The sequence below is a fragment of the Chlorocebus sabaeus genome, chromosome 9 (assembly GCF_047675955.1).
Source record: "Chlorocebus sabaeus isolate Y175 chromosome 9, mChlSab1.0.hap1, whole genome shotgun sequence".
Classification (NCBI taxonomy): Eukaryota; Metazoa; Chordata; class Mammalia; order Primates; family Cercopithecidae; genus Chlorocebus; species Chlorocebus sabaeus.
The window spans coordinates 19,202,436-19,221,785 of record NC_132912.1 but is presented as its reverse complement, the minus strand read 5'-3'; the positions used below and the strand labels follow the sequence as shown (position 1 = coordinate 19,221,785).

The 19,350-nt window shown below is 35.9% G+C and overlaps 1 protein-coding gene across 1 annotated transcript in view; it reads right to left on the bottom strand.

The window, feature by feature from the left end:
* Nucleotides 1-19,350, bottom strand: part of MALRD1 (MAM and LDL receptor class A domain containing 1) — a 687,535-nt gene that overhangs the window by 620,641 nt on the left and 47,544 nt on the right. The window contains exon 5 of the mRNA XM_008002435.3: nucleotides 12,490-12,586. Within this exon, the coding sequence (XP_008000626.3) occupies nucleotides 12,490-12,586 (97 nt within the window). The remainder of the gene's footprint in view (nucleotides 1-12,489; nucleotides 12,587-19,350) is intronic.

The following is a 19,350-nucleotide window of genomic DNA, read 5'->3' as shown; positions in this document are numbered from 1 at the left end:
ACTTATAAACTTCCTCATCAGAATTTTTCACCTTTAAAAATTGGTCATTTCATTTTCAAATTACTTATAAATTTACATATGGTAAAGTTCCTATTTTCCAGTATTCAGCTCTATGAGTTGTTTTCTCTTTTTTTTTTTTTTTTAAAAAAAAAGCAGCTTTAATTTTAACTTCGGGATACATGTGCAGGTTTGTTATATAGGAAATTCATGTCATGGGGCTCTGTTATACACATTATTTGGTCACCCAGAGTATAGACCTCATCTTGGGTGTCTCTAGACACCCCCTCTGCAAGAAGAGGGAGCACATGGGAAAGTCCCAGCGTGAGTCAGTCAGGAGGCAGAGGAAGAGGAGTGAAATGTGGGCCAGAAACTTTCTTCTGGTTTCTAGGAGAAGCAAGGGAGGCAAGGTTAGCAGGCCTAGGACTGGCTAGTTTAAATGATGTCAGCAGGCCCTAGAACATAGAAGCTGTTTCTAGTTGTGTGGAACTTGGTTATTATGGGCCAAATCACACCTCCCGAAATTCCGATGTTGAAGTGCTAACCCAAAGTACTTCTGAAAGTGACTGTATTTGGAAATATGTCCTTTATACAGCTAACTAAGGTAAAATGAGGTAACCGGGTGGCCCTAATCCAATCTGGCTGGTGTATTTATAACTAGAGTATAGGTCATAGTCAGGTATAGAATGACCATGTGAAAACACAGGGAGAAGACAGTCATCTATAAGCCAAGAAGAAAGGACACAAAACTCAATCAATCCTGTTGACATTCTGAACTCAGATGTCTGGCCTCAAGAATCAAGAGAAAATAAATTTCTGTTGTTTGAGTAACACAGTCTGAGGTACTTTGTTACGGCAGCCATAATAAACTAATATACTAGCCCTGGGGTGTGTAGGGCAGGTGCGTAGTGGCCCGGGTATGTGAAAGCCCAACAATAGAGGAAGTGGATGGGGATAGGGGCTCTGGATTTGTTGATTTGTATTTGACAAGCACACTGGTTACGTGAAAAGGGTGAGCTGTTTACTATCTCTAGGAATAAGCTTACCCTGTGAGACCCCTCCAGGTCCACCAAGACCCCAGATTTCACTGCGTCAGAATACAGGAAAAAAAAATAACACAGTTAATACAATCGCTTCCTAGTGTCATTTAAAAAAATAGAAAAAAATTGAAAGGCATATTAGTTTGAAGAAAGAAGAAGTCTTTTTAGGAAATCTAAATATCTTTTTCTTTTCTTTCCAGGACAGAGTCTTGTTTTGTCACCCAGGCTGGAGTGCAGTAGTGCCATCTCAGCACACTGCAACCTCCGCCTCCTGGGTTCAAGTGATTCTCCTGCCTCAGCCTCCAGTGTAGCTGGGATTACAGGTGCACGTCACCATGCCCAGCTAATTTTTGTATTTTTAGTAGAGATGGGGTTTCACCATGTTGGCCAGGCAGGTCTCGAACTCCTGACCTCAAGTGATCCGCCCATCTCAGCCTCCTAAACAATCATTTCAATAAACCATATCAAAAGACGGCTATGTTAGAACTTAACTCCACTCATTTTCTTTAAGTCCACTCATTTCTAAATACAATATTTCTGTTATAATGTGGCAAAAGCACCTGTATGTCTATTAAAATATGGGAAATGGTTGGCCCAGATTAATTCTCCTTCAATAAAGCCTCCTTATGTAGTTTGAGGACCTAGCTTCATTTTTCATACTAAAACAAAAACCTAGAAATAATATAATATTCTCAGCACAAATGTAAGTACTGTTAAAAACACCTTCCCCTGATATTTTATTTAAATCTATTTTTTTATGGAATGGAGCATACTTATCTCACAAGGAAGAAGAAATCATCCAAAATCTCAAATATTTGGCATTTGAATAACTGCACATGTTCTCTGTTCAATCATTTGGTCAATCTCTATTCACAAAGCGCTTGTTCTGTTCTAGGGTTCCACAAGTGAATTAGACAGGATAGGAACTATGCCTCAAGGCACTTAGAATTTAGTCTAGAAGATAAATCAATAAACATGTGTGTGTGCGTGTGTGTGTGTGGGGGGGGGGGGGGTGGTGGCAGTGGTAGTGTGGAGGGATAGTCTATAAGGGAAATTACCCTGCACAAGAAAACTCAACTCACAAGAAACTTATGCTCAGAAATCTGAGCATATAAAAAAGAAGAAAAGGAAAAAAGAAAAGGAAGGAACAATGAAGGCAGAAGGGAGAAGAAGGAAGAAAAAGGAAAGGAGAGGAAGAGGGCAAGTGAAGTAAAGGAAGGAAGGAGGAGAAATGTAGGAGGAGGACAGAGGGGAGAAAAATGGGGAGAAAAGAGGGAAGAGAAGCTTGAGGATAGGGAGAGGTGAAGGAGAGGAAAAATGAGAAGAAGAAGAAAAAGAAAAGTCATGAAATGAGGCTTTCAGGCAGAGGAAAAGAAGTTTGCATAACTCCCAAGAATTAGAGGACCCTGTGTTGCTGAACTCGCAAGTAATTTGTTTTGACCAGAGTATGGGATTCTTGGGGGAACTGTGAAGTAGGACATTGGACTACTGAAAAAGAGCAGTATCATGAGAAGCTAATATCATGATAAAATATTTGAATTCTGTCCTGGAGGCAATAAGACTTACTGATGGATTTATGAGAAGTGGAGATCTGGCCATAGGTGTCTGTTATAAAGTATAATCTGTTGTAAGTAGATTGTTGATTAGAATACATTAAAATTGGAAGAAAAAATGTATCCCACAGGAAAAAAAATGTGGGCTGGAACAAAGTCAGGATTAGATAAATAATAGTAATAAATAAGAGGAGAAAATTTAAGAAATAAGGTAGGACATTCCCTCAATAATTTAGCCAAATTGATATAAGGGTGAAAAAAAGAGAAGAATATGTAAAAATGACTCTTAGCTTTTTGAGTGAGACAAAATAACTGCTAATGACTAAAACAGGGAATGAATGAGAGGTAACAGATTTTGAAAAAAAAATTGAAATTTACTTCTAAACATGTTGATTTTCAGTTTCTGTAGCAAATACGTTTGCTTATTCCACTCATAAATCTGTTCTCCTTGCTCACCTCTATTCCAGAAGCTAAAAGCTAAATATTCAGTTTTGTTAGCCTGCCTAGCAACTAAAGTTATCCAGATAAAATAGTCAAGCCAATGATGTGGCCAAAAACATTGCCCCTTCTTATTTATGCCTTCTTCCTGCCCAAAATTTGAGATGTATAGGCCTTTAACCATCACCTTATAGCCATAAAGTGACAAGCATAAGGTAATAAGGCAAATAGAAAAAAATAAATTCCTTGATCTTCGACTCTAACAGTATTGGGACTGATGAACCTTTGCCATAATTATCTCCTTCATTTCCTTAAGTAATTTAAGTAAACGTGCCTGTTTTCATGCATCCAAATGCAAGAAGCCCTATACCTACCCTCCATAGGAATAGGATTTTCTGATGACGATGTCCAGAAGATGCTGGATTGCATGTCCGATGCTCCCTCCACCCCTGCCGCAACCACCACCACCAGGATTGCACAAGACTAAAACTACTACTTCTAGTTAGCTGGGACCCTGCCCCAAGTACAATCACCAGCATGATACCAGACCTGTTCCCAAATGCTAGTCCTGTTCTTAAGCCTGGGCTCCAGTGGCTTCACAAATAAAAAATATATATATCCTGAGAATCTTATTTAAAATTCAGGCTCCACTCACAGTGATTCCCATCTATCACTGGCGTGAAGCCCAGAATCAATCACTCCCCGATGTGATTCTGATGATTAACTTGGTTTAGTCTGTTACGACAGTGCCTGAACTTGGCTAGAGAGTCCCACTTGGCAATTTAATGCTACTTAATTTTACAATCGCTCACATTTCTGCCATTTACAAAGTGCAGCCCCAGTCAAGTGCCAATCTCATCCCATAATGCTTTATGTTTTTCCTCTATTATTAATCTTTGTGCTGCTGTGTTTTCCTCCCAAAAATGTAAATATGCCCTCAATCCTTATTTTATTTGAAAAACAAAAACAGAAACAACTCTCTGTGTCCTTATCTTCAAAGAACACACCAGGTGACCTCATCTGAATCTTGACTTTCTCCATAAGAAAACCTCTTTCTTTGCAGCTTTTTTCCCAGGAGATGACATCGTTTACAATGCCCCATAAAAGGCAAAGCCTAAAAATAGGGTTGCAGTTCATCTAAATCCCCAATGTTGCTTCAACACAAGTATTTATCTTTGAATGTGGGCAAACATCTTGGTTCAAGATATTCAGCTTATTGCCCTCTGTCATACATGTAGGTCTACTTTCCATATTCACTGATGACTTCAGTCTTAGATTTCAAAGTCCTTCTCTCCAGTCCCAAAGCTTGTCATGTTATGCAAATTTCATATTCATGTGAAAGGCTCGGGTAATAAATGAGCCTTAAAATTTATTGATGCCTCATCTTTAGTAAATTTCATTTCCATACCACCTCAAATACATTATGGTTATAATAATGTCTAGAACAATTATCTTAGAAATTGTAGATACTCATGTTTTTCTATTGGATCACAATTTTCCTTTGAATATTCATCTTTCTGAAGTCTCACTTGTACTATGATTGCTTTTATACTTTTGCAGTGATTTTATAGTACTTGGCAATTTAATGCTACTTAATTTTTAGCACTTACTTAAATACTTACTTTAAATACTTAGTACAAATCTGACATTTGTCTTCTGAATATATATGATGGCCCATCTACTTGGTCTTTGTCCCAGTATATAGATAATGGGTAATTAGGGAAATGGCTTTAGTTCCCAGGACCAAATATACAGAGAAATTTATATCTAACATGATAGCAGAATCTTATTACAGGCCATCTCAACTCCCAAGCACCACCCAAGCATGTGTGTTTGTAAATTTGTAATGCAAATACAGTTTCAAGGGCAGCAACCTATTCCTAACTTCCCTACAGTAGGAAAGTCCAGCCAATAGGTGATTTCCTTGCCTTTTTCTCCTTTGAACATGATTAGCCAGACTAGCCAATGAATAACACTAGTACACTAGTCAGGGATCATTTTGTTTGACAGACCCTGACCTCTGCAGAAACTAAAAAATTGAGATATATAAAGACATTGCTGAAGGGATCAGGGTCAAGAACCAGATGTCTCATTAAAACTAAGCTGGCTGTGCTCTGGACCCAGGAATGCCATGCAAAGTGACAGAAGAGGGAGTATTAGAGAAGATTTTAAATAACAAATCTGTCAGCAGTAGAGGCTGCAATGCCTTCAGTTAACCATATATTCTCTATTGATACATTGTATCCCTTTTGATAAGTCCAATAAATGTTATTTTCTAACAGTAAAAAGGCATGAGGACGATACTTTATTTACTTCTAGGTATGAGGCAGGGGGGTTATAATCTGTTCCCTTAAAGTTCTCTATTTCAATTTATCTACTTTTAAATGTAGCATATAGTGATTTCTCACCTGATAAACACTGACCACTAAAAATACAAAAGCAAACAGGAATTTTACATGTTCAGTGTTAGAAGCGACTGTCACCAGCTTCTATAAAACCCAGGCTCGGTCCACAAGGCAAGAAACATCTATCTGTAAACTCTTATACTAACAGAAGGGATGTTAAAAACCCAAGCACAGACAGGAATAATGTAAGCAAGACAACTGACTAGAGATGCCTAGTGTATTTTCCCTCCGCTAAAAAGGACTAAAACAATGAACAAACAAGCACATTTTGACTACAGTAGTTGAGGGAAAGCACCAGAGTGTTGCAGGGGAATAGCAGTGACCCTTTAGAGCATGGAGACTCAGAATAGATTCCTAGAAAATGGAAGAAAATACCTTATTTTTACTGCCCTGTCTCCCCAGTTGGGAGTAGCTCAAAATCAGAAGCAATTATCCTTGCAAACAAAAGGTAAGCAGGGGCTGGGTGTGGTGGCTCACATCTGTAATCCCAGCACTTTGGGAGGCCGAGGCGAGCAGATCCCAAGGTCAGCAGATCAAGACCATCATGGCTAACAGGGTGAAACCCCATCTCTACTAAAAATACAAAAACTTAGCCAGGCGTGGTGGGGGGCCCCTGTAGTCCCAGCTACTCGGAAGGCTGAGGCAGGAGAATGGCGTGAACCTGGGAGGTACAGTTTGCTGTGAGCCAAGATTGTGCCACTGCACTCCAGCCTGGGTGACAGAGCGAGAGTCTGAGGAAGGAAGGAAGGAAGAAAGGAAGGAAGGAAGGAAGGAAGGAAGGAAGGAAGGAAGGAAGGAAGGAAGGGAGGGAGGGAGGGAGGGAGGGAGGGAGGGAGGGGAGGGGAGGGGAGGGGAGGGGAGGGGAGGGGAGAGGAGGGAGGGAGGGAGGGAGGGAGGGGAGGGGAGGGGAGGGAGGGAGGGGAGGGGGGAGGGGAGGGAGGGGAGGGAGGGAGGGGAGGGAGGGAGAGAAAGCAGGAGGCCCCCAGCATCCCCCATCAAAGATCAGTTGCCACGGTTTTTGACGCTATAGAACTCTGTGGTCATCACAGGCCCTAAGCCCAATCTAAGATCACTGCCAGAAGTTGACATGGTTATGCTACTCCAAAGAAGGAGCCCACACTGTGCCTTCTCTTCCCATGATCTACACTGCTGCTATAAAGTGCTATCTGAGACTGGAGCCATGACTAGAGTGCATCTTTCTCTGGGGTCCAGTAGCCACTGCATCTCCCCATCCATGAGGATCTGATGGCACTACACTGTGCTCACACATGGTAGTGCACCATTCTCCATCCAAGAAGCTACAGCTCTCTACTTCTGTGAATAAACTGCCAGCAGGCACTCCAACCTTCTAGTTCAAGTGGATGTAGCACACCATCCCAGCTATTTGAAGCCTATACCTAGTGGTACTGCTGCAACTCCAGTGGCCAAGCTTATGAGATGCCTTGCCCCCCAAAATTATAAGCAATCTTGCCAACCAGGGAGGTCATGACTGACCGGAGATACAGCAGTCCCAATGTACCCTTGTATGTGAAACAGTCTGGCACCATGAACATCAGCAAAGAAGCCACATCCAAAGTGGAGCAGCCCTGACAAACCCTCAATACACAAAACAGCCCAGCATTTCTGTCCCCGACAGGGAGGTAACACTTGACCCAGTAACAGAGCAGCTCTCACATACACTTGGCATTCAGAACAGCCTAGCATCCCCACCTCCAGTAGGGAGTCTTGTCCAAGGAGCTGCACAAACTCCCACAACCTAAGCCAGTGAGACCCCTTCAGGTATTACTGATGTTGACTATAGCTGAAGAAATTGCCCAGAGACTACCTTACTGTGTCCACCTGGAACCAAAATCAGTGTACCCTACCTAACCAATACTCTAAAGCACACGTGCAATCAAGGTACCCTACTTAACCAATATTCTAAAACACAGGTGAAAATATTTCCCCCTGAAAGCCATTCTATAAAATTGGAAGGGGCAATTATTCCACCAGTTGCACAGATATCAACATAGGGAAATAAGAAATACAGAAAAGCAAAGAAACATGATACCACTAAAAAAACACAATAACTCTCCAGCACCTGACCCCTACCAAAATGGAAATTTATAAATTGCCCAAAAAGGAATTCAAAATAATAATCTTAAGGTAACTCAGTGAGATAAAAGAGAATACAGACAATTCAACAAAATTAGAAAAACAATTCATGGGTTCAATAATTAATTCAACAAAGAGATACCATTTATAAGACAGAAATCTTGTAGCAGAGGATATCAACTAATGAAACAAAAAATACAATTGAGGATGTCAATAACAGCCTAGTATAACAAGGATTTTCTGAATCCTTGAACTTGAAGACAAGTCTTTTGAAATAGCTTAGGAGGGAAGAAAAGAAAGAAGAGAGAATGAAAAACAGCAAGCAAAGCCTATGTGACCTATGGGAAATCATTAAGCAGACAAAGTTTTGCATTATACAGTTTCCAGAGGGAAAAAAGATGAAGAAAGGCACAGTAATCTTATTAAAATAATAGTTAAAAACCTCCCAAGCCTTGGGAGAAATATGAACGTCCATATACACAAAGCCCAGTCTCCATTAGATTGAACATAAAGATGTCCTCTTTAAGACACATTAAAATCATATTACCAAAAGTCAAAGACAAATAGATAATTCTAAAAGTAGCAAGAGAAGAGCATCAAATCATATCTATAGGAATTCATTAGACTATGAACAGATTTCTCAGCAGAAACCATGTAGGCCAGGAGAGAATGGAATGATATATTCAAAGTTCTAAAAGAAAAAGAAACTGTTAGCCAAGAACATATTATCTGTAAAGCTATTCTTCGGAAATTAAGGAGAAAAAAGTATTTTACAGACAAGCAAAAGCTGAGGGAATTAATCACCACTAAACTAGTCTTACAAAAAATGCTTAAGGGAGTGTTATAACTGGAAATAAAAGGATATTCATTATTACTATGAAATCCTGTGAAAATATAAAACTTACTTGTAGAGGTAAATTTATAATCGAATTCAGAATACTTAATTATTGTAATGGTGTTATATAATCTTTCAAATCTCTAGGATGATGAGTAAAAGTCAAAATCATCAATGATAACCACAGCCACAATATGTTGTTAGAGGACATGTAATATAAAAAGATGCAAATTAAGGTAACATAATTACAAATTGTGGGAGGAAAGTAAAATTCTAGAATATTTGCATGCAACCAAGCTTAAGTTGTTATCAGTTTAAAATAGTGTTCTGTAAGATTTTTTTAATGTAAGCCCCATGGTAACCAGAGAGAAAAAATTACAGCAGATAAACAAATGGGAAATAGAAAAGAATCAAAGCTTATCACCACACAAAACCACCAAGCCACAAAGATAAACAAGAGAAGAAAGAAACAAATTTCTAAAAAATAACCAGAAAATAATGAATGAAATGAAAGGAGTAGGACCTTATCTGTCAATAATAACATTAAATGTAAATGGATTAAATTCTCAAAATATGTAGAGTGGATAAGTGGATTAAAAAACAAGACAAAATTCTATGCTGCCTACAAGAGACTCACATCACCTGTAAGAATACCCATAGACAGAGAAAGTAAAGGAATGGAAGAAAAATATTCCATGCAAATAGAAATCAAAAGAGACTAGCAGTAGCTATAACTATATCATATAAAATAGACTTTAATTTGAAAACTGAAAAAATCGATAATGATGGTCATAATATAATGATAAAGGGATCTATTTAGAAAAAAGATAAAACACGTGTAAATATACATTCACCCAAAACTAGACCTCCCAATATATAAAGCAAATATTATTAGATGTACAGAAATAGATAGACTGCAATACAATAATAGTAAAGGATTTTAATCCCTTACTTTCAGTAATGGACGGATCATTCAGACAGAAAATGAACAAAGAAACATTATATTCAAACTTAACTCTAGATCAAAGAAACCTAAAATATATTTGCAGAACATTCTATTCAATAATTACAAAATATACATTTTCCCATCAGCACATGGAATTTTCTCCAGGATATATCATATGTTAGGCCACAAAACAAGTCTCAACAATTCTGTAAAAATCAAAATCATATTAATTATCTTTTCCAGCCACAATGGAATAAAAGTAGAATTCAACAACAAAATGAACTTTGGAAGCTATACAAATACACAAAAATTAATCATACCTTTGAAGAACAAAATAAGCCAATGCTAAAATTAAAAAGAACAGTTAAATATTCCTTGAGACAAATAAAGATAGACACACAATCTACCAAAACTATGGGAAACAGCAAAAGCAATTCTAAGAGAGAAGTTTATCGCAATAAATGCCTACATCAAAATATTAGAAAGATCTCAAACAACCTAAAGTTATACTTCAAGGAATTAGAAAACGCAGGAAGAAACCAAATCAAAAATTAGTAGAAGGAAATAAATAATAAAGATCAGAGCAGACTTAAATTAAATACAGACTAAACAAAACAATACCAAAGACAACAAAGCAAAAAGTTGTTTTTTTTAAAAGATAAACAAAATTGACAAACAATAGCTGGACTAAGGATAAAAAGATAGAAGATTCAAATAAAATGAGAGATGAACAAGGAGATATTATGACTAGTTGCACAGAAATACAAAAGATCATAAAAAGCCATTATGAACAATCATATGCCGGAAAACCTAGAAGAAATTCATAAATTTCTGGACACATAAAACCTACTAAAATTGAAGAAATAGAAAATCTGAACAGATTGAATTATTAATAAAATGTCCCCCACCAAAGAACAACCCAGACCCTGATGGCTTCACTAATCAATTCTAGCAAACATTTAATAAATAACTAATAACCTCTCACTGATATGTTAGAGCTAAAAGAATTGATCTCACGGAAATAAAAGAATAGAATGACAGATACTAGAGGCTGTGAAGGGTGAGTGGGTGGAAAGGGAATGTAAATGGAGGCTGAATACATTCTATGCATGTAACAAACTCACATGCACCCCATAAATATGTAAAATATTTCACTCATAAAATAAATAAATAAATAACTAGTACCTATCATTTTAAAAAATGAAATTACATCAAACTAAAAAGTTTCTGCACAACAAAGAAAATAACTGAGTGAAGAGACAACCTACAGGATCGGAGGCAATGTTTGCAAACTGTGCATCTCATATGGGGTCAATACCCAGAATACGTAAGAAATTCAAAACAACTCATTTTCAAGAAAACAAATAATCAAATTTGAAAATGGACAGAAAACCTCAATAGATATTTCTCAGAAAAAGACAGAAAAATGACCAATGAATAGAATATGAAAAAAATTCTCAGCATCATTAATCATCAGGGAAATGCAAATTAAAATCACAATGATATATCATCTCATACTTCTCAGAATGGCTATTATCAAAAAGTCAAAGTTAACAAATGCTGGTGTGGATGTGGATAAATGGGAATACTTATATACTGTTGGTAGAAATGTAAATTAGTACAACCATATAGAACAGTATGGAGGTTCCTCAAAAAGTTTAAAATAGAACTACCGAATGATTCATCAATCCCACTTCTGAGTATTTATCCAAAGAAAATGAAATCAAAGAGATATGATTTCAATCTCTGTCAAAGAGATTTTTGCATTCCCATGTTTATTGCCGAACTATTAACAATAGCCAAGATATGGAATCAACCTAAGTGTCCATCAATGGATGAATGGATAAAGAAAATGTGGTAATACACAAGCAATATAATTCTTTTTTATTTAACTATAAAAAGAATAAAAGCCTACCATTTGTGACAATATGGATGAATCTGGAAGACATTAAATGAAATAACCAGACACAGTAAAACAAATACTATATTATCTTACTCGTTTGCAAAATTTTCAAAAATCTATCTTATAGAAGTACAGGGTAGAATAGTGGTTACCAGAGGCTGGGGAAGATAGCATGGACAGTGTGTGTGTAGAAACTGGTCAATGGGTATGAAATTACAGATAGATCAGAGGAATAAATTCTGTTTTTCTATTACACAGTATAGTTAACAATATTATATTATTTCAAAATAACTAGAAGAGAGAATTTCAAAAGTTCTGATTACAAAGAAAAAATAAATTTTTGAGATAACAAATAATTACCCTGATTTAATCATCACACAATGTATACATGTACTTAACATCACATCACATAATATCCAATAAATATGTACAATTATGTGTCAATTGAAAATAAAATAAAACTTTTTAAAAACCAAGCACAATATCAAGATCCAATGGTCGGTCTTAGGTAGATGAAGACATCTCTTCTTGTCTTGAAATATTATTTACCACAACAACTATATCTCTGTACCAAATTGAACTCAGAAGCCTTATCTATAAAATAACTATCTTTATTCTGTTACAACATGCCACAATATAACAAAATTCTTAAAAGAAAAAAACCCTGAAATATATATGACTGATTCTTTTTGATAATTAGATTAAGCTTGATATTTTATGCTATTTTAACTATAATTTTAATATTGAATTGTTTTGGAATAATATAAATGAAGAATAGAATATTATTCAGTTAATATAATCAAAGGAACAATAGAAATAAAAGTTTATATCTGATATATGTGGTTTATTGATATGTCAAAATAGAAAATAGATTATAACTAATATCTCTATTTTGTATCTTTCAGCAGAATAATCAAACCAATTGTCCAAGAAGACAATTTCAAGTCTATGGAGGCTAGTTTTCTCCCAGTCTCCTAGAAGGAACAGAGTTGCCTTGTTCAGATTTAACTTTAGCCACTGTAAACATTGCTACAAGATTTCAAGTCTGAGACTAAATTATCCCATTCAGTTCTTTACAGCATCAGTCAGTGAAAAACAGCCAATCTTCACTCCTAGTATAGATCCAGTCACTGTTATACAATGTACTAGAACAAGGAAAAATAGCCCACATGAAAACATCAGACAAAAATAAACAGGAGATTAAAGTCATTACAATGTTTAAATTGCACTGAAATCTTTATACACAATAAAGGTCAAAATGAGAGAAAAAGTTCTTACCATTGGCAGGCAAGCAGCCTGAACTGAAAGATATATCATCAATAGCAATGACTTCATCCTGTTCATAAGTTGAAGTCATTTGACCTTGAAAAACAACCTACACAAGAAAAACAAAACAAAACAAAAACATAAAGCAAGGAACATCACTGTCTCACAGTGTTATAAAAGAGAGCCTGCAATAGGAAACATGTCACTCTCTAGAAGCACTTGGGTGACTATGCCAATTCCAGGTGCAAAGAAATCAAAGCAAACACTCTGAAAAACAAAGAAATGTAGGGTCATCACTGTATCTCAAATGTCTGGCATAGGATAGGTAACATGTCAGTGAAATGCAGAAATACTCACCTGGATTTTTCCCTACAACCATCTCCTATATTCAGTTCCTATGTGTTCATACTGTTTCACATTTACCAGCTTTTGGATCCATGCTCCATCTTGAGATACAGTTCTTGGCGTTTTGCAGTTGTATGCCATCTTCCCCTTTGGTTCTCTAAATCTTATCCACTCTTGCCTTAGATGTCATCCTCATGCTATCCTATTGCACATTTTCTGCCATTACCTAAACATTGACTGGAAATGATTGTTCTGTGACTTATTGTTAAAATGACTGAACGTGGCCTGTCACAGTGCCTCAAACCTGTAATCCTGGCACTTTGGGAGGATGAGGCGGGTGAATCACTAGAGGTCAGGAATTCTAGACCAACCTGGCAAACATGGTGAAACCCCGTATCTACTAAAAATACAACAAATTAGCTGGGAGTGGTGGCGGGCACCTGTAATCCCAGCTACTCAGGAGGCTAAGACAGGAGAACTGCTCGAACCAGGGAAGCGGAGGTTGAATTGCTTGAACCCGGGAGGCAGAGGTTGCAGTGAGTGGAGATCGCACCACTACACTGCAGCCTGGGTGACAGAGCAAGACTCTGTCTCAAAAAAGAGAAAAGAAATGACTGAACGTGACATTATGATGTGGAGCCCACCCAGGACACCACTAAGAAAAGATACTCTGGTATGATTGATCTGACAAACTTAAAAAGAAGCCACTCTCCGATTTTCTAATTACCCAAATCGATAGAAAATTGGCATGTTGATGGCAGACAGTATCCCACTCTTATTAATGAATATCACTAATGTTGGAGGCTTTGTTCATGGATGTGATAAAAACATGTGCATTATTCAGTCTTGTGTACAACATAAGCATTGTATTTCTCAAGAAGTCGGCCCAGATTTTTAGGTTTACAATTGATCTAGATGCAGCAAAACATAACAGATCATTTTTCTACGGTAAATTATTTCATCCCTGTACAATATGCTGTACCAATACATTTCCTTTCAAACCATATGCTATCTATCACTCTATTACAAATCCACTGAGAAACATCCACGACCTATAGAAAAATCTGTCAATAGCCCTAAGAAAGTCATATTCTCTTTATACAAAAATAAGTGTAACTACTTGAAAATAGAACCATGTTGCAAAGGACTGGCAAAGATTATTGTGTAGAGATAGTTTTATACAAAGGTGGTATAACATAGTGATTAAAAGTATGGCTAGAATCTGAATCCAACATATAGCTAGGATCTGAAACCAAGTAGTTTGATTCAAAATACATTTTTTCAAAAAAATATATTTTATATCATATATGTAGTTATATAATATACATTATATAATTTATATCATATATCATTATGCTATGTTATATCATATATGTTATATATGTTATAGTTATAATATTATAACATATAGATTAATATATATTATATAGATAGATATAGATATTTTTAATCAAACTACTTGGAGATATACAATATATAACATATAATATTATATAATAGTACATATTAATAAATTATGTTATATATTAATATATAATAAATTTGTAATATATAAATATGTTATATATCTCCATATACATATATGTATACATATTATATATGTGATATAATGTATATATTATAGAACTATATATTATATATAGTATAGATTTTGCATATGTATGTATGTATACATACATAAAATTATGTATTATATACAGATTATATATAATATACATATTATGTTATATTTTATATATTATAAAATATATTTTTATATATGTTATAATATACATTTATATAATATACACATATTAATTTATATTATATAAATTATATAATATGCAATTGTACTATATTATTAAAATATATATGTATAATATAATATACATACCCAAGTTGGTTATGTATAATATATAACCATATATATTATATATATCCAAGTAGTTTGATTCAAAATATCTATTTATAATATAGATAAATTATATACTTGTAACATATTATATATATTTTGAATATATATATATGTATTTCAAATAAAACTATTTGGATTCAGTTCCTTGCTATACCACTTAATAGCAACAAGACCTTGGAGAACTATTTAACATCTCTGTTCCTCAGTTTGCTTCTTTGTACAATTGTAATGATAAAATGATAGCCTACATGATAAGGAAAAATGAGTTGCAAACATGTAAAACAGCACCTGGTATATAGTTAGCATTAAATAGTGTTAGCTACTGTTATTGTAACATAGTTATTAAAATATTTAAGCTATTATATGAATTGTGTGTTTGTAGGTAAAAATCTATTCTTTACAAATTAACATTTTATTCTTTCTGGAAGCTTTTTCATAGAGATAGTCCTAGCTGTTGCTGAGTTAAGGATATGCCGACAGTCACCATATTTTAAAAAAGAGGTAGAAATAAGTGTTAACTATATCACATGTCTCGTGCTTTTTTTCTCCACACTCCTCACCAAAAAAACAACATTCATCTTCAGGGTTGATAAATCAGAAACTTACATTACAAATGTTAATCTCTTTCCTGAACTCTCCTCCCCAGTTTCCACAGTCTGCTGGACATTTTCACTCAGATGACACAAGTCATTTATAATTCACAACACTTTGTCCTTTCTCCTCGGATTGGAGCTCTCATCTCACTCTCATTTCCTGACAATGGTACCAGAAGATTGGTACTCTCCAATGCTCAAAAATCCAAACTGATCTTGAGAGTCCCTTTCTCCTCCATTCTCATTTCCAATGAGACAAGCTCCATTAATCCCTATTTTCCTTTCATTCTTACTACCTCTCCCATCTCCTCTCCCTTGACTACTGAAGTAGCTTTTAAATTACCTTCTTGCCATAATCCTCTCCTCATTAGAGTTTGCAATAGATATTACATATTTATTTGATTCTGTTAAATTACATGTTAACTTGCTATAACTGATGAAACGTCATTGTGAAAATTCGCTGCCATTTGAGTCCACTAGCCTAGCAGGAAGGAACATTTTTCTTAGGGAAATAACTATTTCTCTAACTGGAGGGAAATTTACTAATGGGTCTATGTGGCTATAAAACACAAGACCCATCAGGCATAATTAAATAGTCTAGCTAAACAGATTTAAACGAAAAGAGTTGACAAGGATTTGGGTTAGAATCTGGAAAATTAGCTAAAGAAAATGGAACCCCAGGATGATTAAAAAACAAGAAAAAATAAAGGCAGGACGTGGTGGCTCACGCCTATAATCCCAACACTTTGGGAGGCCAAGGCAGGCTGATCACCTGAGGTCAGGAGTTCGAGACTAGCCTGGCCAACATGGCAAAACCCCATCTCAATTAAAAATACAAAAATTAGCCAAGTGTTATGGTACACATCTGTAATCCCAGCTACTCAGGAGGCTGAGGCAGGATAATTGCTTAAACCCAGGAGGCAGAGGTTGCAATCTGAGATGGTGCCACTGCATGCCAACCTGGGTGACAGAGTGAGACTCCATCTTGGAAAAAGAAAAAAAAAAAAAAAAAAAAAAAAAATATATATATATATATATATATATATATATATATATATATATATATATATGTAGGTTCTATGGAGGGCCCTGGTCAGAGCTGTGTTGCTGTGTGGTAGTTGTATTCTTAGGAAAAGTAGTATCTAACACACATTCTTTGTTTTCTCCAAAACATCAGCAAGATTATTTTCCAAACACCCACCTCATTTTAATAACATTGGAAGATAGATAGATAGATAGGTTTTGTTAAAGGAGCAAAGCAGCAAAATAAAAGTGGATCATAGGACAGATGATGGAGTTCCGACACCACAGAAGTCAGGGACGGCCCGCACTAATCCGACAGTGAACATGAAACAAATTCCTTTCACCCCAAACATTTTAAGAGAAGATAGATGACCTCTGAATAGAGGTAAGCGGTCAGCACTCAAGCCACTTGATTTAAATGTTAGAGGAAATGGTGATGACATATGGATAATACCACCTGGATGGCATTGATACAGGAGCTAGAAAGAAATTATTTAGGCAGATAGTGAAGGTAAAAGAGTCCTCAGCAAGACTTCCCTTCTACCAAAAAGCAGCCCAATAAATTATTTTTTCCAACAAAGAGCAGCCTGAAAAATCAAGCTGTAAACATAGATAAGCAAGCTGAAAGCTTGCACAGGTGAATGCTGGCAGTTGCATCAATAAAAAAAGGCTACCTGGGGGCCAGGCATAGCCAATATAGAAGCTCCGTCTTCCCTTTTATTACCACATGCACAGTAAAGAAACAGGCAACATGGTACCAGCCAGTTAGAGAACCCATCTGCATAATAACAGATTAGGGTGGGAAAGGCCATCTTTTTGTACCCTATGCAAACAGCACACCTACCCCTAACCAGTTTTTTGTGCCTTATGCAAGTAACACACCTAGTCTGACCAGTCTTTAGTGCGCTATGTAAATCAGACACCGCTTCCTCAAGCTCATCTATAAAACCCCCTGCATTTTGCCATGGACTGGAAACCCATTCAGGATCCCTCTCTCTGCAGGAGAGAGCTCTTCTCTTTCTTTCACCTATTATTACCTCCATTCTTAACCTCACGCCTTGTGTGTTCACGTCTTTGATTTCCTTGGCATGAAACAATTAATCTCAGGTATCGCCCCAGACAACGAGACTGCTTCAGCATGAGTATAAACATTAGAAACATTTATGGTTATATGTATTATGTAAGAGTTTTCTTAATTAGTAGTATGCATTCATTTCCCAAGCAAACATTTGAGATACAAAATGATGAGAGTAATTATTTCCTCATCACGTGTTATCATAAATATTATTGAATTAAAAGGGAAAATACCTCAGATAATGATTTTGAAGAGTGACAGTAAAATTTTAAAAGTTAAGGTTAAAATTTACATTTTTTAAAATGTAAAGCTCATCTTTTGTCTTTATTAATAAATTCTATTCTTTCTAAATAGGAGGCTGCTGAGAACTCTCCAGCATTTCTCAATGAAATATCAAAGAAATGAAAAGTAAATAATAGCGTGTTAAAAATGCTTCAGTATCTTTTTATACTTAAGGCACTGATTGTTCATTTAGTTTAACAATCTAGACATTCAACGTGAAAATTATAGTCAGTGATATACTTAGTAGTAAGGGATAGTATTCATTCCTTCTTACCCATAAAACTGTTACATGAGCTTCTTTCAAGAACAACAACAAACAGGAGTGAAAGTGTTACCGAAAGGAAGTCCCGATCCAGACCCCAAGAGAGGGTCTTGGAGCTCGCGCAAGAAAGAATTGAGAGAATGTCCAGAGAGTAAAGTGAAAGCAAGTTTATTAAGAAAGTAGAAGAATAAAAGAATGGCCACTCAATAGACAAAGCAGGGCTTTCCCGCAAGTAGGAGGAGGAATGGGTCCACCCTAGGTATGATACTTGTTTATATACAGGATAAAAAAAGATCACGGGGAGATGTGCTCTGCTATAATCTTTTGCGATAAAGGATTAATTTTCTTAATTACTATATTTTGCAAGAATCGACATTATTATCTATAAAGCAAAATTAGGAATGATTTTGTTCTCAAAGTGTCGGGATACCAGGACACTCCCAAGTCCAAGTCTGTTTAGTAAATGTTATCAGTCTGTTCCCTTAACAGTAAATATCTAGAGGCTAGGAATGCCTAGATTTCTGGGGATGCAACCCAGCAAGCTCATTTTCCTAGCCCTCACTCAAGATGGAGTCACTCTGGTACTTATGCCTCTGACTAAACAAGGTTTCACCTGAATTAGGGGCTACATTTCTACTGCATGTTAAGTTTGTTTTATTATTTCTCTCCTTGAATATTTTAGGACAACAGTAAAATTAATCGCTTATGTCTGCAATTTTTAAAAAATGTGATTGCAATTAATCAGCAGCATGCAATGCCTAAAATTGTTGTTTTACCCAGCACAGCAGACAAAAGAATATATAATAAGTCACACACAACAGATTTGACCAAACTAGAGGTTGGGCTTTTTTTCCCCTATGTATTCTAAATCCCTGTAATGCTTAACATAATAAAAAAAAGTTATTATAGCTCAGTGACTCAGTAATTGAGATCTGAAATCAAACTACCTTAGAGTCTAAGCCGGTATGGGATATAGTAGGTTATTTAACTCTCTAAAGCTTGTAATTCTTGGAATAAATCATCTTTCTACCTTAGAGGATTTTTGTGAAGGGTCAATAAAATTATGTATCCAAAGAAGTAAACACAGTGCCTTACATATAGTAAGTGCTAAAGAAATTTTAGTTGTTATTATTCCTTAAATATCTTCAAAAACTCTCTGAAATGCTTCCGTCTTTGCTAAGTAGATAAACAGCAATCCTTGTATATGCAGCAGCATTCCATCAGAAATTAACCTGCTTCAATTTCATTAAAGGAGAGACCTAGTCATTCACAGATGGAGGTGATAAAGCCCCCAGGTGAGCATCAGCTGCAGAGACTTTGTCCTAAGCCCATGCGAAGCTGGGATCCAGCTGGGACCGAAATCTCCTATTTGGACATTTTTAAAGGAAGGATGCATGGC